The sequence below is a fragment of the Parambassis ranga genome, chromosome 8 (genome assembly GCF_900634625.1).
Source record: "Parambassis ranga chromosome 8, fParRan2.1, whole genome shotgun sequence".
Taxonomy (NCBI): domain Eukaryota; kingdom Metazoa; phylum Chordata; class Actinopteri; family Ambassidae; genus Parambassis; species Parambassis ranga.
In genome coordinates this window covers 7,093,297-7,113,759 of record NC_041029.1, presented here as the reverse complement: position 1 = coordinate 7,113,759, position 20,463 = coordinate 7,093,297, and the positions used below count along the sequence as shown (strand labels likewise).

The following is a 20,463-nucleotide window of genomic DNA, read 5'->3' as shown; positions in this document are numbered from 1 at the left end:
CGGTCATTGGCTGCTGGTTCTGCTTCGTGGTTTGACCTAAGATTGAAAGAGGAACCCTCCAGCGACCCCTGCTGGAGACAGCATGCATTTCAACCACACAGCGACGAGAGCTCCACACGTGTTCCTGCAACAGTACACACGATGTGGGAGATCAATTTTATCTGTGTTTATCTATCCATATCTATTATGTTCACATTATTGTGCTGTTATAATATAATTTGCTGAAATTTAAACCAAAAACAAAATGAAAATATTTTTTTCTATTGCAGCAGGTCAATGTTAGAGGCCCTTTGCATGTTCAACTCACCTGGACCAGTTAGAGCTATCTGATTGTCCCAGATGTGTGTAGACCAAGTCCAAAACCAAGTTTTAAAATCTACACACACAGAAACTACTTCCCCAAAACAGTTATCAATAAGTATTAATCAACCCCAAGCATTTAGAAAACAAATCTGGCTAAATCTGACCTAGCTCTACTTTTACTGAGTAATTTTAACAGCTGAATGAACAAAACTAGACTATAAATGAATTTATAATGTTCTTCTGTTCTTTGACTAATGCATTTTTATGAAGGTGGAAAAAGCCTGCGGGTATCTACATGATTCAGGAACAATCTGCTGACTTGACATCAGCTTCAGTAAGTGCTTAGTGTTAATTAAGAGAACTACATGAATTACATGCAACAAAACACTCTGTGTTATCAATCTACTGCTGACCTTCATGGAGTTATTTCTAAGTCACAGCTTTTATTTTCCAGCTGTTTGGCCCTCAGGTTCGAGGACTCTGTGATCCGAACATTTGCAGAACAAGTGAAAACCTGACGTTTGGATTTAATGTGATGTGAGCTTCGCTCTGGAACAGTTTTCAGGGTAGGGCCGCCTTCCTGCTGAAACCTGTTTAAATATCATGATGTAGAGGTTAACGCAGATTAAACCTGATCTCTCGATCAAGTCCTGGCACACCTGAAATAGAAAACACCTGAAGGGCTGACATCCAGAGGGGAGTTTAGACAGCTGTAGGAGGATGGCAGTGAGGACCTCAGAAGAAGAATAAAAAAATAAACTTTATTTGAGCTGTGTGTGGTAAACATAAATAGGGAGTGAGATGTCCCAGTGGCAGGTTCTTCGTTGGGGCAGAGTGTCTCGGGCACCTCTGGGTCATCATGTTCATCATGCAGCTGGAGTCTCGGTGCATTATAGCACTGCTGCCGCGGCTCCTGCATCTCTGGATGGCAGCAGGAGCTTCTGTTTGTCCAGAGATAAACACACACTGCAGCAGCTGAACGGGAGGCTGGCCACATACCTACAACAGGTGAGATGTGCATGAGGTGAAAACACCAAGTGCAATAGCAGCAGTATACTCTTGTTCTTGTATTATAACAATACAAGAACAAGAGTATAACAATTTGTTTATGGCAACATAATAAAGTACAAGATTTGTTTTAGGATAACCTTGTAAAGTGTCAATAAAGTTTGATTGAAACAGCAAAACAATTTCAGATTTCTTAATGGAACAACTATGCAACAACTTAACTACATGTTATTTTCTTTCATGCATTAGTAGAAAATACACATAAACCTTCAATGGCAGGAGAGGAATTTGGAATTTTTGCATACATAAAAAGACTTTATTAGATTTTTTTGTTTAAAGAGGAAATAAAAGTGCTAGTTTAAGAGGTTATGTCTCAGTTTAGAACAGTAATTCTTCTTTAAAGAGTAGGAAACCTTTAAATACCTGTGTTGACTGTGTTAAATGAACTGTGGGGTCTAGGTCCAGTGTCTGGCTGCAGCCAATCAGAGGCTGGAGCACCAAATCCAAGCGGAGCTGGACAGGAAGTGCCCTGGTGAGCTGAAAGAACTGGATAAACACCTGAGGAGAATGTTCTCGCTGCAGGATCAGGTCAGGAACCTGTGCAGGAACAAGAAGAAGGATTTTTAATATTTCAGTCAAAGATTTAAACGAGTGACAATAAATTTGCAGAAACATTTTTTTTTAAAAAAATCAATGGATTTGTTGTGTTTAAATTTCTGGCTCACTGTATTTATAATCCTTACACCACAATGGCCAACAAATTTGATTCCACCTGAGACCATGGACCATGTCTCACTGTCTCTCTACAGATCAGTGAATGTCTCTCAGCTCAGGCTCACGTGAAGCTGCAGCTGCTCAATGCAGAGCTCACTGCCTTAGATTTCAAAATGAGGAGTGAACAAGAGCGTGAACAGCGCAGCCGTGTGGAAGAAGAGCTCTGTGATCTGAGGCTGCTCAAGGAGGAGCTGAGGGTCAACCAGCTGCCTGAGCTGCAGAGTCTGTTAAACGACCAGACACAACAGTTGGTGGAGCTGCAGCAACAACACCAACAGGTAAAATAATAACACTCCCCTGGATCCGTCAAAAGAACAGACTGCAGCATGTTTCCTGTCTGCATGTCCAGGATAGGAAGGTTCTCCTGGGTCAGATGTCAGGGGGCGTTTCTGTGGAGATGCAGACTGCTACATCATCAGATCTGATCCAACAGCTGGACTGCCTGAGACAGACAAGTGTTGCACTGATGGACAAGAACCAGGACAAGTCCTGGTTCAAGACTCAGGTAGACAAACATTTGTAATAAAAGTAACATAAGTGAGGAATGGAAATGATTCAGGTTTGCTGTGTCCAGGTGTCCAGGCTGAGTTCTCCAGAGGTGATCTATGATGCTTCAGTGGAGTCAGAGGTCGATCAGGCTGAGCTGGGGGAGCTAAGGAGAGCAGCTGCTAGACTGACAGAAGAGCTGACACAACAGCAGATGCTGGTGGGAAAAACTCATCTTCTTCACACAATTCTATAATATTTCAAAATACAACAATGACGTGATCTAGATTCCAGTTAAATCTGAGTTCTTCCTGTGAAGCAGATTACGCACCTGGAGGCCTATGGTGAGGAGCAGACGGAGTCCTCTGATCTGAAGCTGAGAGTCCTTCAGCAGACAGTGGATAGTCTGAGCAGGGACCTGGACTCAGTACTGCAGGCTACAGCAAAGCAGGCAGCAGACCATCAGACCCTGCTGGATGTCAAGAACCAGCTGGAGGCTGAGATACAGGATTACAGAAGGCTGCTGGATGGAATGACACACCAGGGGTACAAGACGATACTAACAGAAAAGTACTGTAATGTAGCAGTCTTTAGCCTTTTCACTGCAACTGAAATACAGTATTAGTATAAAAGCATATAGTCCTTCCAAGATGTGTAGGAAAATAATTCTTGTCTTTTTATGTCCTAGGTTTTCTAGTCCCCACATAAAGTACACATCTGCTGCCATATCTGGCTGTGTCACAACCAGCCCCTATGAATCTGGGAGACACAACACAGCAGACACAGTCAGTGTTAAGGAGGGAAATCTCAGGAAGATGGAGGTTCAGACAGTCTCTAGAGGTCATGTACACACTGTTGGACAAACACCAGTAGTCGCACCACTCTCAGAGACAGTAACCACAGTCCAGTCACTCAGGGTCCATAGCAACCACCAAAACAATTTACTTGTAACTTCAGCTAACGATTCAAATCTGGCACATTCCTTCCAAAAATTAGAAAAAAAGAAGGCAGGAGTTCTGGCAGAAGCAGAGATGACAAAAACCATCCCTTGTGCTGAACCAGATGTAAAGCAAGAACCGCATCTTGAGACTGAACCTGATCCAGGAAAACGTACTGCAGCAGAAGTATGGACTGATGTGTTCAACACAGAACCCAACAACCTCATAGCAGATGTAGACACAGGGTTCAATACTGCAAGTGCTTCACAGGGTATTCCACACAACAACGACAATCTTGAGAGTGAAATTACAAGTACAGAGTTTTTGAAGGTAGACGAGGAGGTAGTCCATGACAACAAGGTAGAGTCAAATAATGAGACAGTTAATGTGGCAGCTGATGTCAGTGGTTGCCAGGAACCCAACAAGGTAAAAGTCGACTCTGTTGAATCAGGAAAGGGCTTAATTTGGAAACCTTTTGACCTTCCGCACAAACTGTCAACAAGTGTAATATATTCTGATGTGACTTTGAGTTTCTTCGACCCTGAAACACTTCTGAGTTCAAGGGAAGCTGATGTACCAAGTCCAACAGAGCCAGCCACACCAGAACCAGCTGAAACACCTGATGACCTTAAGACCTATCATAGACCCAACAACTCAGACACATGTGTGAGTCCAGCTGAGGCCAAAACCCTGTCAAATGACAAAAACATTGAAAGAAAAGAAAAAGATAGAGAAGATGAATCAGAATGTATTTTGCTTGTTTCAAGTTTAGATCAGAGTTTAGCATTGTCCACCTCTACCACTGACAAGTCCAACAGCAAACCAAACAAAGTTATGGACTACCCAGACACTGCAAATGCTTCATTGGGTGGTCTAGATAGCAGTGACAACAATGAGAGTAAAACTACAAGTATGGAAACCTACAAGACAAAAGCAGCAGGTGTCAGTGTTGTTAGCGGTTTCCAGGATACCTGCGAAGCAAAGGCACACCCTACTGAGGAAGACAATGAGTCGGATGGTCAAGAAGATCAAGAAGCTTCTAAATTGTCTATTTCAAGCCTAGAAGAGTGTCTGAGTCCACAGGAAGCTGATGAATTGATGCACCCAACAAAGGAAGTGAAAAGCCTGAGTCCAGAAATATGCATGAGCCCAACTGAGACAGAGGTGTTTCTGAGTATGACTGATCATGTATTCTCGCCTGTTTATCCAGAAGATTTACTAATAAGTCAAAATCAACCAAAAAAGGTTCTCAGTCCAAGTGATCCTGACACATATCTGAGTCCAGCTGAAGTTACACAATATCTGAGTCCAAATGGTGAAGAAGAGGATGAGGAAGCTTGCCTGAGCTTAACTGAGGCAAATGCACATGTTAAACCGGTTGAGAAATATATCCTGTCAACAAAAGAGGAGGAAGGTCAGTCATTATCATTCAGTGGAGACCAAGGTTTGGCTGAGGAGGACAGATATACGAACATCACAGGATGCGCCACAGACAAATGCAAAGATTCGAGATCCATGGCAGATGATGTCAAGAAAAATGATTCACAAGTTGTCAACAAAACAGTAGACAGTCACAGAGAGTTTGGTAAGCCAGCTAGCACCAGATGTTCTAATAGTAAAGCTGACTTTAGCAGTGCAGCTGAGAAGAACTTTACCTGCAACAGGAAGGAAGAAAGTTCATCAGATGATTCAAAGCTGGCAACAAGTCCACCAGACACTGGGAGATTCAAGAGGAGAGGGAGTGAAGAGTGGATGGTTTATGGTAGCCTTGGACGCAAAAATAATCTGGATGAGAGTGACAGTTTACCCAATACCGAGAGCAAAGTATACCAGCCAGCAGACCGGAACCTGACAACAAGCCCACCAGCAACAGGAAGGATTGGCAGTGAAGGGAGCGGGGAGTGGAGGGTTCATGGTGGGAGTTCAGGACGTTTGAGCAGTGCTGGTAGAACAGAGCAGGTCAGTTGTACCAGGAGCCGAACTTTCAGTCCACCAGGTAGCTACACCAGTAGTAGACCAAGACTCTGTAGCACTGGTAGTGGTGGCAAGCTGAGCTCTGGCAGTGTTGTTAGGCGCAGTAGCAGCGTGGGTAGTGGTGGTAGGTTAGGTAGCTCAGGTAGTGGTGGCAGGCTCAGTAGTTCACCAGGAAGCTACAGGATCAGCAGCACTGGCAGTGGTGAATGGAAGCCTGTTTACAGCTCAGCTAGTGGAAGAAGGAGCAGCGTAGGAAGTACAGGACAGCACGGAGGAGGAAGGACAACAAGCAGCCAAAGAGCCCCGAGCCCCGGGGGGATGATGGGTGTTAGGGGAGGTAGTGGTGGGTGGCTGAGCAGTTCAGCAGCTGCTGGTAATCGAGTTAGCAGTGCGGGCAGCAATGACAGAATCAGCAACCGAGCAGGTGGAAGAATCAGCAGCTCCTCTGGTTCAGGAAGGACCAGCAGCACAGGTGGGAGGGTGATCAGCAGCAGCGATGGGCCAGTCAGGAGCACTGGGAGTGGAGCGGGAAAAAACAAAGAGAGAATCAGCGTTTGCAAGATGGCTGCTCTGTCAATCTCAGCAGCAGGGAGGGAAAGAAGTCAGGAGAGACAGAGATCCCAACATCAACAGGCTGCAGGTGAGAACTTTACATTCACAACAAAGAACAGGAAAAGATGAACTCATCAGGGTAAAACTAAAGAATAATTATTTCCTTTCTTACAGCGACGTCACCTCTCGTCCAGCGCTGGCTGACTACAAGTGTTGGGGTCACGAGCACAGACCTTGAGGGTCTTGATGGCAGCATGCATCTCTGATTTGCTTTAAGGCTGCAATCACATTCACATCAGTTTAAATAAAGAGATATCAGCAGTAGCACAGTATTGTGTGTACATGATCGACTATGTCAATATGATTCTGCAATCTGATCAATAACATAATATACCTTACATTTACATTTACAGATGATAAAAAATAACAACTACTGACGTTTTGTTGTAAATACACACTTTCTAATAACCCATTTAAATAAGAATTGTGCCTTTTTAAACCCACAAAAAACATTAGTAAACAACAAAACGATGTGTTACTACTACAAATGAACAGCAGGGAGCAGTAACATCTAAGTGGCTTTACACAAACCTGAGGTCGCCTCACCCGTACAGCAGGTCCAGTCCTGTGTCGTAAGTTTCACATTGACCACCAGAGGGCAGCGCAGAGCTCATGTGCAATTAATGTTTGTACTGACATGAACACCTGCAATGGAGTAAATAACATACAAAACCACTCCTTTGTGTTATATGCACCTCAATGGATTGATCCCTCACTGATCACTAATTCACAGCCCTCACTGCAGCCTCTCTCCTCTCAGATATGTGGAGGCCTGCACAGAAACCCAGCTGCAGCAAGTCAGTCTAAACAGTGTCCTGGTTTCAGATAGTAAACCAACTATAAAAGGGATTTACTTCATTAGTTATCAGCTAGTGTTCCAGTAGAGTAACCGCTGTCATTTTCATGCAGTTTATCACAAAGATTTTTCTTCTATTTTCTTCACCAGAACATCATGAATAAAAGTATTGCTGCATCCTGGATGAGAAAGGGTTTGAGCCTCCAACATCCACATGGATGATGCCTAATTTTTACTTTTTAATATGGAGAATCTATTGATCTGTGTTTTCTTGCAGCTGTTGCAAACCTTGCTCGAGCTGCAGGCTCTTTTTCCCCGCTCCCTCCTGTGGACTCTCACTAAAATGTTGTTTGGAGGATTTGTGGGCCTCATAGCTGCAGCTCTGCTGTGATTACCATGACAGGTGGGTGTGGTGTGATTGATAGAACTTTGGCATCAGACCAGTGAAAATTCTAGAAGAAACTAGAAGACTGACACAGGTTCGTCCTGATTCTTCAGCTGCAGATGTTCATGTGTCTCATTTCAGCTACAGTTTTTTTTTGTTATACTGAAATAAAATCATTCGAAGCTACATACTCATAAATATGTACATAAAACAGTAGAGAGAGTGGTTAGTTTCATGCATTGTATTATTGCAAAAAAATAATTTTTACAGTATCTCCACCGGTGTTTGGAGTCGAGAAACATGGCTGAGCTGCTCTGTGAGAAAGGATGAGCCAAGATCCAAAAGGACAAAGACAAATGTCTTTCAACAGAGCCAAGAGAGCCCAGTGTGTCCACACACAACATCTCTTGATCAAACAGTCTCGACACTACTCTCATTTGAAACTAGCACAATCTTGCGGGAACATAAATTGAAGAAAGCCGACCTAAAATAAACCGAAGACACTGCAGAGTGCAGGTCAGTCTGCTGTTATATAAGCAACTATTTCACTGTTGGAGGAGGGGTGTGGGCCCGTGCATGTATAAACCTGACTATGAGTTATGGCAGGTATTTCCCAGAGGCCTGTTGGAACAGAGCCGTCAGTGTGTGGAGTATAGAGAACATTAATCTCATACTTGTGTGTTTGATCTCTGCACTGATCTCTTCTGATTCCAGTCAGTTGTAGTCGTTTCATTTAATCTCCAGATTTTCTCACAGATTACCAGTTAGTGGATAATCTAATAAACGCAACATAAATCACTTTATTCACATCTCATTTGACTACAAACGTGTTTTAAAGATCAGCAAAGATAATAAAGGCACAAAGTGTCCTGTTGCTGCAGAGTTATGAAAAACAAATCCAAGTGAAGCACTGCAAACAAAAGTCTTCATGTTCAGTAAAACCAGGAATTAATGTGCCTCTTTAGGTGGTGGTTTACACACACCTAACACAAATCTCAAAGTGATTAACAAGGTCAGCTTCTTGCATTGATCCTGATATATTAATGAGGTGTTTTATCAGTGTGTGGACATCATTTTGGCCCAAATTTTTAACAAACAAAAGCATGACAGTCTAAAGGAATCAGACATGAGAGCTGCAAAAGTGCAACTATACTATCTTGCACAATGATGACTAAATCGTGACACTCGTTGAAATTAAAATTGAATGAAGTTTGGTGAACAGCTTTTGTTTGGTATTTTTAGATTTGCGTGTGTGAAGAAACCACCGATCATGAACAGCTGAAGATAGACACACACACAGAAGAGGAGGAGGAGGCTGCTGGCACAAACACATCTGAAAACACGACAGATTCTTGGCAGCAGATGACTAGGAACAGATCTGTTGTCAGTTCTTATTGTGCAACAAGAACATGCAAAGATCACTACTTTGTTCTAAGTCTTCAGTTTTCCATGTCTTGTGGCAGCTGAGCTGAACTCCTTCTTAAACAGGTAATAGGCACCGCATCAAAATAAACAAATCTCACACTTAAAATTCAAATCAGTCATTATTTCCATTGTTCTTTTGGATTAGTTAAGTGAAATTTAAAGCATAATTAGTTTCTCACAGTCACCAGGACCCAAACTTCGGATCACTTAATGTCCATGTAGGACATTTCCTTTTATGGTAAAGACTCCAAGCGGGGGAGGTGAAACAGGAGAGGACAGGTAGGGACAAAACTTGAGAAAAGTGTTCTGCAGGAGGACCAGGGCTCCACAGGAAGAGCAAGAAAAGGAAAGCGTTACGACAGTGGTTAGTACAGGCCCCACTTCAGCGGCTAATAGGTTAAAATCATGCCGATATCCTGACTGGCATCCCTGACTGATTATCCGACAGTTGTTGCGTAGTCAATAGATAATGTAAAACTGCCCAACAGACAACAATTCAGAACTTCCATCAGATGCATCATGGTTTTCAGAGTGCTCTCAGGGTCATTCAGTGACTTCTGTCTGCATGAAAACAAATTGTAGGTGGATTATTCGGTGTCACAGTGTGACTTGCTGTGTAAAAAGAAACACTTTCACTTTAACAAACTGACACTACAGCTAGTGCTCATGAAATTAAATCTTTTGAATGACTGAACAATATAAGAAAAACAGTGAGTGTGAGGAACATCCGCTGACAGCTGAGTGAATGATTGATGATTAGCTGAAGGCAGAAGACAATTTACAAGAAGTGAAATTCCGGAGGGTATTAAAGGAAACTTGCCAAGAACTCAGGCGCCTCCACACCCCGAGGAGGACGAAGGAGGAGGGGGGAGTCTTCATGTCACTTCACATTACAGTGCTGCGCCTGTAACAGCTGCAGACTGACAGTAACAAACAGGCCTGATGAATATAGAAGAAACAGTTTGTAATATAAATTCCATCAAACATTCAGAACGACATGTTTTACACAATGACGGCTGTACTTTTAATAGAAAGTACCAGACGAGTGTAAAATATCACAGCAGTTAAAGTTCAGTCAGAAAGAGAAGGAGACACACCTATGAGTTACCGCGGGCGACAGCAGCCTCTTTGAAACCCCACCCCCAGTATCAGGTGAGGGGATATTTGTTATGTAAAGGTGGTGCTGAAGGCAGAAGAGTTCAGGTTTCTGATGAGGGGCGTCGAGTGACTGAGCTTAAGATCCTGCAGAACAAGTTTATGTTCAGTTGTTCAGTATATAAAGCTGCTCCTAAGGCCAGAGATCCACAGTGTTTGCACCTGCTACAAGATGAACATAATATAATAATACTTACAAACGTATTAAATGTGTTATGGGTGGATTCCACCAGAGGGCACACTCAGAACTACAAGACTTTGTGCATAAAGTGATCTCAGTGCATTAAATAAAAATGATTCCAGGCATCAGATGAACTACATATTGTCCCTGCATTTTCTTTCCTGCCAGTAAAGTTTTGCTGTGTGGTTTTCAGATGCACTGAAAGCAGCATATGGCAAAAAAGGTCACCTCTCACTGTGGGACCAGAGCTCAGTGAACAGGCCTCTGCCTGCCTCTGATGTGTCTGAATGATCAAAGCTAACAGGTGTGTGTATTCAGATTCAACACTGTGAAATCATGCATAGAATCAGAACCGCCATGACTCATCCACAAACTTTCTCTGTGTGTGGGATTTTTTTCCAGATATGGTTAAGTGAAAGCTCTTAAGGTCTTCATAAAACTATTAAAGAGGCTTACTGAGTCAAATCTGTGGTTTCCTGTTACTGTGTTCTTCAGATTTAATCTGTCCATCTTGCAGCTGCTGAAACAGGATTCTTCATAAAATATCTAGCTTGATTACTGTTGATTAGCTGAGCAAGTATTGCTCTATTGCCAGCATTGTACATCTTTAGCAATTTTAGTATTGTTTTTAATCTAATTCAACCCTGTAATGCACCCCCATTCATTTCTCTTGTTCTTCACAGCGTATCAAAAATGTTCATCTCACAGAGGACATTCCGGGTCAACTTCAAGTTTTTTTAAAAAAAAATTTAATTTTTCAAATAATGCCTAATTCAAATATTAGGCAATTTCTGTGTCATTTTTAACATCTATGAGAGCCCATGACGAGGGTCATGTGCCAAATGTATCTCCTCCTACAAAAATTTCACGCTACAGACTCCATTTTAGTCTTACAACGCTCATTAGATGATGCTCTATCAAACTTTTATTCAGAATTTTCTAATTCCAAATCGTTTCCGTACGCCAGACTCACAAAGTTTAGAGTGGTTTTTATGTGTCCTCTGCTGTTACCATGGTGACAGGCTGACACACAGAGGCATACAAAGCTTTGAATTGCTCTGATTCTCCAGCAACTCAGAGCAATCCTTCACATCAGCATTCAAAGCAATGCTTCAGCTGCAGTAATCAAACTTACATTTTCTTCAGGAAATGCCCTTTTCTAGTTAAAATAATGGTTTGATCGTGTGATATAATTTGAGGATGAGGATTTGTATTATTTATATCATCATTTTATTTTATTAGCTCAGTCTGCTGTCCATTAAAATTACTGTTCGCCAAATATGATGTCGTCAAATTCTGTCCGTCCTCACCAGAAAATGATGATGATGCACGAGGTCGATATTTCTGCTGAAAATGAGCCACGATAAAATGACGTTGGATATGATCATATGCTCCATCAATGCAAACATCAAATAATGCCTCAAAATGCATCCATAGGTGTCATTAGCAGAAATGTAACCATGAGTCGTATCTGGCCGGTGCAGGTGTTCTTTTCAGGAGAACAAATTGGTCAAATCCAGACTAGCTTTTAGAAAACAAGCTAAACAGTGACAATGTGTGAATCCGGACTACACTTTGTGTCACCAGCTCACTCTCTGTGCATCCTGTTGCTGTTATGAATACTGTACTAATCATTACTGCTGAAAGACTTAAAGGACATTCTGTGGTTGAAGTTCTCTTTGTTTCAGAGCCAAAACCAAAAACACACCTCTTAAACTAACACTCGTGTTGGACATGGTCCTGGTTCAGGTACCTGGGTGTTGAACATTCCTGTCAGTTTCACCTGCAGCCTAGGAGAAATTGCTGCAGATGATGGGAACATGCCTGCAGCAGAGAACACACCCACAGCACAAAAAACACTTCAAATCATTAATGCTGAACAGCCGCTCCATTAACTGAGTGTAATGATGCTCCTGCCACAATTTGCCTGTCATGTAATAAACCCTGACGTGCTGCAGCATTAATGATCAGAAACACACAAACTGATATTTTTAGTCTTCTTGGATAAAGCTTTGTTGAGTTCTCTTTATCAAGCTCTATTGTGTTTCTTTGATTTTTCCAGAATAAATCTGGTAACAGACAGTTGGATAATATCTTTGCACTCTTGAGCTTTAGTACAGAATCCGATGGATCTTTGACCCTCTAGTTTTGACTCTAAGGCGACCTAAAGTCAATGCAGTCCGCTGCTCCTTGCCCACTTATTGTCAGCTCTGTTGACACAAGATTTAACAACATGTCAGTCAAACATATGGTTTACTCTTTAAACCAGCCTGGCTCCAGCATCAAAGCAACACCTGGGTTTACACAGCAGAACCTGGAAGGTCTCTTTCACAGACTCTGATTTCTTTGTGGTTTATTACACCTTAGGTGAATTTCCCTGATAATGCCTAAATGTCATCCATGTCTGAACAAGACTTGCTATACTGATGTGAGGAGAAAGCTGCAGTGAAGTTCCTTCTGTAATTCATTGTGCGGTTATTGTGACACACCCAAACCCATTAGGTTTTTTGTTGATGATTGAAACAAGGACAGGTGCCTCTAAGGGCTGGCAGAGGTTCACCATCCTTCCTTCCTCCTCCTCCCTCCTCCTTATCGTCACTAACTCATCTAACACTATAAAAATCAGCTGCTCTCTGAGCTTTCCACTTTCTCCTCTGGAGCTGAAGCAGAAAGACAGCAACCACCTTCATCACTACCGAAAATGAGTGTAAGAATACCTAGGGCAGGTGGCACAGCCTACCTGGGGAGCAGCCGTTCCCTGTCCGGTGCCATTGGAGGCTCTCGGGCCAGAATGTCCTCTGCTGGCTCTTCCATGTCCATGTATGGAGGTAGCAGTGGTGGAGGTGGTGGTGCTGGCTATAGCTTCAGCTTTGGTGGTGGAGCTGGCGGTGCTGGTGGTGCTGGTGGTGCAGACATGGGGGTTGACATCTCAGCCAATGAGAAGGCCACCATGCAGAACCTGAATGACCGTCTGGCCACCTACCTGGAGAAGGTGCGCAAGCTGGAGGCAGCCAATGCCGACCTGGAGCTGAAGATCAGGAAGTTCCTGGAGACCAAGGCCTCTCCATCTGCCAGAGACTACAGCGCCTTCTACGTCACCATCGCACAACTGCAGGGAAAGGTAGGCTCAACATCTCTAATACATTTAATCACATCATGTTGTCATTCATGATTAAACTGTGAGCACCTGAAATGAGTTTTACAGCCTCACATCCTAAATGACTTTTGTGTTCTCTCATAAACATCTTTGTTCTGTACTGTTGAAAAAAAAGACCATTGTTATCTTTCAGATCCAGGATGCAACCAAAATCAATGGTGGCATCTATCTCTCCATCGACAATGCTAAGCTGGCTGCTGACGACTTCAGAGTCAAGTGAGTGAAAAAATTCATTACTGGTGGACATATATGGTTTCATATATTGACCTTATTTCTACTTACAAATGAATACCAGCCATATTTTTAGCTTCAATAGCATTTCTGAAGCTGACAGATTTGTCCGAGTTAATTAGCTAACAGACAGTTTTACAGCACTTCAACAAAGCAAATATATTTTGATAAACTGCCCACAATGAGCATATTAGATTGCTAAGAGACTAGGAGTTAGATTGTGATTCATCTTTTAGTCAATATGTTTTTAAATCAAGACTAACAACAGCCAGTTTCTAATACATTTTTGTGTTCTGTTGTAGGTATGAGAACGAGCTGGCCATGCGTCAGTCAGTGGAAGCGGACATCGCCGGGCTCAGGAGAGTCCTGGACGAGCTGACTCTGACCAGGACTGACCTTGAGATGCAGATTGAGGGCTTGAAGGAGGAGCTGATATTCCTCAAAAAGAACCACGAGGAGGTCAGTGGCTTTTCAGCTTAAGGGGGTCAGGTCTGGGAGCAAATAAGGTTTTTTAGTTAGGACCAGGAAACACCACCGTTTATGAGCCTCCACATCGTTTCTGCAGGAGCTTCTAGCCATGCGGGCTCAGATGAGCGGGCAGGTGAATGTGGAAGTTGATGCTGCTCCAGGAGAAGACCTAACTAAGATCATGGAGGAGATCAGAGAGCACTACGAAGCTGTAGCCGCCAAAAACCGCAGAGACCTGGAGAGCTGGTTCCAGGCCAAGGTAAGTACAAGATTATTGTGCGTGTCACTTTGTGTACTTACTGTAACCATGGTGCTGTACTTTCCTCCATTCAGACCGAAACACTAAACAAAGAAGTCGCCGCCAGCACAGAAACCCTCTACACGACAAAATCAGAAATCACAGAGCTCAAACGGACACTGCAAGGCCTGGAGATTGAACTGCAGTCACAGCTCAGCATGGTACCATCACATCACACAAAATGTTTCCATACGTTCTGTTTTTCTGAGCCAATGAGTAAACATCTCTGTCTCCTGCAGAAAGCGGGGCTAGAAGCCACCCTGGCAGAGACTCAGGGCCGGTACGCCATGCAGCTGGCAGGTTACCAGAACCAGGTGGCCATGATGGAAGACCATTTGATGCAGCTGAAGGCTGACCTGGAGCGGCAGTCCCATGAGTACCAGATGCTGCTGGACATCAAGACCAGACTGGAGAAGGAGATTGCTGAATACAGGAGGCTGCTGGACGGCGAGGGTAGCAGCAGGTGAGGAATTAATCATCTTTAGGTAAAATGACAGGATAACAAGGATGTTGATACAAGATCCGGACATCAGGCTGAAAAAAAGTGTGTCGTCTGCATAAGAGTTGATATGAGGAAATAACAGGACCATTTAATTGACAGTATGAAATAAAATAAAGCAAATAAAAAAATCGCAAAATGTTCGCAATCAGACCTAAATCTGTATTAATGTGATGGTTCTTTTTCTCTCCTGTAGCATCTCTATCAGCTTGGCCCCCGCCCCGGCACCCGCCCCTGCCCCTGCCCCCGCCCCCACCACAACCTCCACCACCACCACCAAAAAACAGATAGTCATCATAGAGGAGGTCGTGGATGGAAAGGTGGTGAGTTCCTCCACAGAAACCATCAGCGAGACCGCGTGAGCTCCAGCAGAGGGTGATCTCACAGAACAATAACACAACTCAAAAATAAAGTCTGCTGTGGTGCTTCAAAATAAAACGGTGTCAGTTTGTGTCTTCCATTCTGTATAAACTCACATGTCTGAGGTTGCGGGTCGTTTAATGATGATCAGGTGATGTACCAACAAGAAAAACATATAAACAATACACACAAGCGCAGCAGCGTGTCATCTGCGTAAAAGTGGTTGTAAATGTGTACGAAGGAAAGGTAGATGATAGCATGTAGTCAGTAATATACAATTTAAAACATTTTTTCCTGAACTAAAAGGCTTATATCTACATGCTTCACAATAAAAGTATTTCTCAACCAGGACAGTAACACAAAGCAACAACAAAATCAAACAAAGGTCAGATGTGTCCTCCATGTTTAATGAGAACTCACATTTTATAGCACTTCTGTAGAGATTTTAATTATGTGGCTCAGTGTGTGACACAGTAATTCCTGTTTGTGTCGAACTAACTGAGCCTATGAGACACCATGACCACTCAGTATATTCTATATGAGTTTGAAGCACCCTCAGACTAAATATTTGAGATGACGGAAGTTGTAAATTCCTGAAGACTACGGTCGTCATAAAGATAAAACTCAGCGATGGCTAACAAACAATTTGCCTTTAGCGCTTGTGCCGATCCCAGTTTGAAACAGCAGGTCGTAAAAACACTGGCTTCATTGTGAATGGAAGGAATCTGAGTGAAGAAGAAGTCAGCTGCTGTCAGCACTGTTACAGAATTATTACACTTCATAATGAAAGAAATTACTCAATGTCCCTAAACAGAGGATCCAAACTCTGTTCACCTTACTTCACTTGAGGATTCACATGATGCATGAATATGAAGAATATGACTAAATATGACTTGGTCTTACTATATTTAGTAATACATGAATCTTGACATATTTAACATTTAGCTGTAAGAGTTTTAATTGTTATTGGGACTCTACAAAATAAGTGAGTGTAACACCACAAACAGTCAGCTCAGCATGACACACACAACTCTTTTTTAAAGAAAACGTGTTCTACTTTTCACCACAAACTGTAAATAAATATGCACAAACCATTTGTGATCTCATGCACAAGATATCAGTAGATTTGGAATGTGTGTGTGTGTGTGTAAACTCAGGTTGAATGAAGTGCTAGTAACAAAGCAGTCATTGTCTGGTTGCACAATAAGAGAGCAGAGAGGCAGTGCAGACCTGCAGGGCCCAAAATAACATAACACACAACCAAGAGGCAATTTGAGAGGCAGGCTGGGACATGATGGCTGGAATCCAAGTGAGACAGAGAAGGTTTGAAATGTGCAGAAATCACAATCAGATCAGATAAGAGAATTGCATCATAATGACAGTGGAGATACTGAATGAGTCACATAAGATATATTCTCAGATACAGACAGGTCTTCTGGATGTGATACCATTGTACAACAGGCGTATACTTCAAATTCCTGTTGTGATTCGTTGCTACGTAGGTTATGTCCTGCCCTGAGGCGAGCAGTGGGGCCGTACCTGAACCCCTCCCTCACTTTCAGGAGGCATAAAAACAGCACAGTCCAGCCTCTTCTGCATTCTCTCCTTGTCTCCATCCAGAGCAGGCAAACACCTCCACCATGTCCTATTCTCGTTCTGTCACCTACGGGAACCGTCTTGGCTCCATGAGGGCCCCCAGTGTGTATGGTGGAGCCGGTGGGGCCGGGGTCCGTATCTCCAGCGTAAGTGCCCCCAGAAACTTTGCCTCAGCTTCCAGTGCAGGCTTCGCTTCTTCTGGAGGCCTTAACCTGGCCGACGCCATCGACATCTCTGACAACAAGAAGATGGCCATGCAGAACCTGAACGACCGCCTGGCCTCCTACCTGGAGAAGGTGCGCAAGCTGGAGGCAGCCAACGCAGACCTAGAGATGAAGATCAGGCAGTTTCTGGAGAACAAAACCAAACCAGAGGGCTACGACTGGTCTGAATACAGAGCTATCATGAGCGACCTGCAGGACCAGGTGAGACACAGCTCTGGTTCTGAGCACACATTCATTTGTGTCATCAATAGAAGTCTGAGGTTATGTGAAACCAGTAAGAAACTTAAGATACTCTCCAAAAAAAAGCTTTTCTTCTTGAAATTCAATCTTTGCCCTCAGTATAAAAAGCCTTGCAGCATGATCTGCTAGCTGTAGGATGAATACACACCCAAAGCACACGCCGCTGGTTTTACATGATGAAGTCAGGGGACATTTGACTTTAATTTGCATGCTTTTATACTACAGGCGTACATGGTGTCAGCTGTTAGTTCTTATAAATAAAGACAATGTCTGTGCTTTTCTGTTTTTAGATTCTTGACGCCACCCGCACAAATGGATCTCTGTATCTGGCAGTTGATAATGCTAAGCTGGCTGCTGATGACTTCAGGGTCAAGTGAGTTCATGAAGGTGTAAGATAACAATGTCCTTGTCATCTTACATGTTTTAATTAATTCCATATTGTTGTTCAAACATTTTATTTTTGTTTAATTTATTTTGGATAACCACAGATGCAGTTTTCAGTCTTTATTTTAAACTAAGCTGAGTAAAGCTAAGCTAGCACAAAACATAATTGATTTTTGAACAAAGGACAGTCACTTTGAAGCATACCTGTTGAGGTTAAAGGAGAACTGGTTGGTTGTTGTGCAGGTATGAGAACGAGCTGGCCATGCGTCAGAGCGTGGAGGCTGACATCGCTGGGCTGAAGAGGGTCCTGGATGAGCTGACCCTAGGAAGATCTGACCTGGAGATGCAGATCGAGTCTTTGAGGGAGGAGCTCATCCACCTTAAGAAGAACCATGAGGAGGTGAGCATTTAACTGTAAACTACAACTTAAACTGTACCAGGGACTTTGTGGAATGTCAAAACCTTTATTAACTTATTTCTTAAAAATAATTTTGTAAAGTTAGGTCAAATAAATCCCAACATTCAAAGAATTAAACTTGACATAGTTTGAAAAAAGATCTGAATTAAACTTACTGTTTTTTGTTTAATCAGGACCTGTTGGCTCTAAGGGCCCAGATGAGTGGTCAGGTGAACGTGGAGGTGGACGCTGCTCCTCAGCAGGACCTGTCTGCAGTCATGGCTGGAATCAGAGAACATTACGAGAACGTTGCTGCCAAAAACCGCAGAGACCTGGAGAGCTGGTTCCAGGGCAAGGTGAGCCATACGGCAGCTTTTCAGTCAGTTTCTTTTAGAAAGAAATTTAAATTTTTTCACATGCAGTCAGACAGTAGAGCATCATCTGCATAACATGTTGCTGTGTTTGCAGTCTGAGGAACTCAATAAGGAGGTGGCTGTAAGCACAGAGTCTCTCCAGTCGTCTCGCTCTGAGGTCACAGAGGTCAAACGTTCACTGCAGAGTCTGGAGATCGAGCTCCAAGCACAGCTCAGCATGGTGGGTTTCTACCATTTTCCTGGCCATCTTTTTACTTTTACTGCAAATGTGCTCACATAGTTTCTTTCTTCTCTTCAGAAAGGGTCTCTGGAAGGAACCCTTGCTGACACACAGAGCAGGTACGCCCAAATGCTGACAGGTTACCAAAGGCAAGTGGGTAATCTGGAGAACCAGCTGGCTCAGCTGAGGGGTGATTTGGAGCGTCAGCGACACGAGTACCAGGTGCTGCTGGACACCAAGACCAGACTGGAGATGGAGATTGCCGAGTACAGGAGGCTGTTGGATGGAGAGATGACGAGGTGAGCTAAAAAATTTAAACTGGGATGAGACTAGGATGTCTCAACTGACATTCAAGAGTCTGAAAATCGACAAAGCTAAGCTTGAGTTTTGTTTTCCCCACAGCCTACCTATAGCCACTAAAACAACTCGTAAAGTGGTGATCGTCACCAAAGAGGTCACTGAAGACGGTGAAGTGACCACAGGAACTCAGGAGCTGAAGTGAGACAACAAACATCCGTCTGCTGCCAACCGTTCTCAGAAATACAGAAATAAAACACTTCTGACGAACTGATACACGTCTCTTTTCTGTCTTTTTATAAATCTCAAATAATCAGTCCAAAATTACCCAAAGATGCTATAAATCCTCAAATGACTGGGACCTTTATATTATATATATAAGTTTACATATATTAGTATTTAGTATACCCTTTAAATGATTCTTAAATACATCATGCTACCTTGACCATGCACAGCAAGGTAACATGTGTCTGTCCTCACTTACTTTTTTTGGCATTCTTCAATGAGGAAAAACCATTATAAAAGTTGATGTTAGATATGATAACCAGCCCTCTTTACAGGATAGGCAACTGTTATGTCTCTCAGACCACGCCCTAAATCCAAGTCTACAAAAAGAGCTGGTACATAAACCAATGACACATTTCTCTCTCATCCCCAAGCTAGGCTAGCTCTTATCCCATGGGCTGAGCCACAGACAGTCCTGCTGTCACATTAGATTCTGTGATCTATCAAAAGCAAGTTCATCAGTAGATACTTGTGTATCAACGTATATATGTGCATGTGCACACTGTGAGACAAACGTTCTAAACTGTAGCTTCAAGTCTCAGCTAGTGTTCACAGCAACTTCCACAGAACTAAAATAGTGTCTACAGGACTCAGCAGCTGGTTCAGACTATACAACTGAGAGGCAGTTTGAACTGGAGCCTGTGGACATGACCAGGGAGTTTAAGTGATTGTGTGCCACAATGCCATAAGTTTAAATTTCACCTGTAAATCCAGTTATTCTACAGAATGGTTGTACAAACCATCATATCTGCTGTTATTGCCTGTTCTGACATTTCTCCACTGATCTCCAACACTTGCATAAACCTCATAGAAACATGTGGATAACTTAGTTGCAGCTGCTTTAGCAGCAGTTTGAAAACATACAGGTACTGCAGACATACAGGTGCCTGATAGCCACCTAATGGTCTGAACTCAACATTACATTTGGGTTTTGTCACCAAATGTCTAACAAAGCTGCACTAAATGAAGTAAAGCTGATCCTGTTTTATTAAAGAAAATGTAAACTCTTTGGACAATAAGCTCACTGAGATGACTGGATGTCTGGCTCTCTGAAACTGTAAAATGGCAGAACCAGTCCAGCAGGAAGGAACCAGAAAGTCACACAGGGCTGCATTCCTGGTCTCGGCCCATTAGGTGGAATCATTGGTACAATACCATGCAAAGAACTATTATCTAGCTAGAATATTCAAATGTTCTTTGGCAGCTTTGTGGAAACATTTGAAAGTGAGCCAAACAAGAAATTCCACTCAAACATGGAAACAGCAAGGTACTTTAAGATGTGGCTACACTTACAGTGGACTAACACAACCGGTGATCCATCAGGTGACCCAGACAACAGCCAAGCTCCTCTGGACTTTCTGCCTCATGCATTGGTTTTGGAGGTGATGTGGAAAGA

The 20,463-nt window shown here is 42.9% G+C and overlaps 3 protein-coding genes across 3 annotated transcripts; all 3 read left to right on the top strand.

Annotated features, from left to right (window-relative positions):
* Window positions 1-1,104: 1,104 nt before the first annotated feature.
* On the top strand, window positions 1,105-6,239 carry LOC114439933 (uncharacterized). The gene is made up of 9 exons (XM_028412144.1): window positions 1,105-1,311; window positions 1,771-1,899; window positions 2,121-2,363; window positions 2,435-2,590; window positions 2,660-2,791; window positions 2,894-3,117; window positions 3,260-5,468; window positions 6,067-6,123; window positions 6,210-6,239. Exons 1-9 carry the CDS (start codon window positions 1,105-1,107, stop codon window positions 6,237-6,239), a joined length of 3,387 nt encoding a protein of 1,128 aa, XP_028267945.1.
* Window positions 6,240-12,671: 6,432 nt separating this feature from the next.
* Window positions 12,672-15,148, top strand: LOC114440068 (keratin, type I cytoskeletal 13-like). The gene is made up of 7 exons (XM_028412343.1): window positions 12,672-13,158; window positions 13,328-13,410; window positions 13,728-13,884; window positions 13,991-14,152; window positions 14,227-14,352; window positions 14,431-14,654; window positions 14,887-15,148. Exons 1-7 carry the CDS (start codon window positions 12,739-12,741, stop codon window positions 15,050-15,052), a joined length of 1,338 nt encoding a protein of 445 aa, XP_028268144.1. The 5' UTR covers window positions 12,672-12,738; the 3' UTR covers window positions 15,053-15,148.
* A 1,490-nt stretch (window positions 15,149-16,638) lies between these two features.
* On the top strand, window positions 16,639-19,056 carry LOC114440076 (keratin, type I cytoskeletal 13-like). The gene is made up of 7 exons (XM_028412350.1): window positions 16,639-17,071; window positions 17,401-17,483; window positions 17,738-17,894; window positions 18,086-18,247; window positions 18,360-18,485; window positions 18,564-18,784; window positions 18,888-19,056. Exons 1-7 carry the CDS (start codon window positions 16,691-16,693, stop codon window positions 18,985-18,987), a joined length of 1,230 nt encoding a protein of 409 aa, XP_028268151.1. The 5' UTR covers window positions 16,639-16,690; the 3' UTR covers window positions 18,988-19,056.
* Window positions 19,057-20,463: the final 1,407 nt, after the last annotated feature.

What these genes read in the sequence shown, in the direction of transcription:
- LOC114439933 (XM_028412144.1), top strand. Translation starts at nt 1,105, where the DNA reads ATGTCCCAGTGGCAGGTTCTTCGTTGGGGCAGAGTGTCTCGGGCACCT. An exon ending in TGCAGCAACAACACCAACAG is followed by an intron (nt 2,364 to 2,434) that starts GTAAAATAATAA and finishes CTGCATGTCCAG; the next exon opens with GATAGGAAGGTTCTCCTGGG. An exon ending in CCAACATCAACAGGCTGCAG is followed by an intron (nt 6,124 to 6,209) that starts GTGAGAACTTTA and finishes CCTTTCTTACAG; the next exon opens with CGACGTCACCTCTCGTCCAG.
- LOC114440068 (XM_028412343.1), top strand. Translation starts at nt 12,739, where the DNA reads ATGAGTGTAAGAATACCTAGGGCAGGTGGCACAGCCTACCTGGGGAGC. An exon ending in TCGCACAACTGCAGGGAAAG is followed by an intron (nt 13,159 to 13,327) that starts GTAGGCTCAACA and finishes GTTATCTTTCAG; the next exon opens with ATCCAGGATGCAACCAAAAT. An exon ending in TCAAAAAGAACCACGAGGAG is followed by an intron (nt 13,885 to 13,990) that starts GTCAGTGGCTTT and finishes TCGTTTCTGCAG; the next exon opens with GAGCTTCTAGCCATGCGGGC.
- LOC114440076 (XM_028412350.1), top strand. Translation starts at nt 16,691, where the DNA reads ATGTCCTATTCTCGTTCTGTCACCTACGGGAACCGTCTTGGCTCCATG. An exon ending in TGAGCGACCTGCAGGACCAG is followed by an intron (nt 17,072 to 17,400) that starts GTGAGACACAGC and finishes TTCTGTTTTTAG; the next exon opens with ATTCTTGACGCCACCCGCAC. An exon ending in AGAGCTGGTTCCAGGGCAAG is followed by an intron (nt 18,248 to 18,359) that starts GTGAGCCATACG and finishes CTGTGTTTGCAG; the next exon opens with TCTGAGGAACTCAATAAGGA.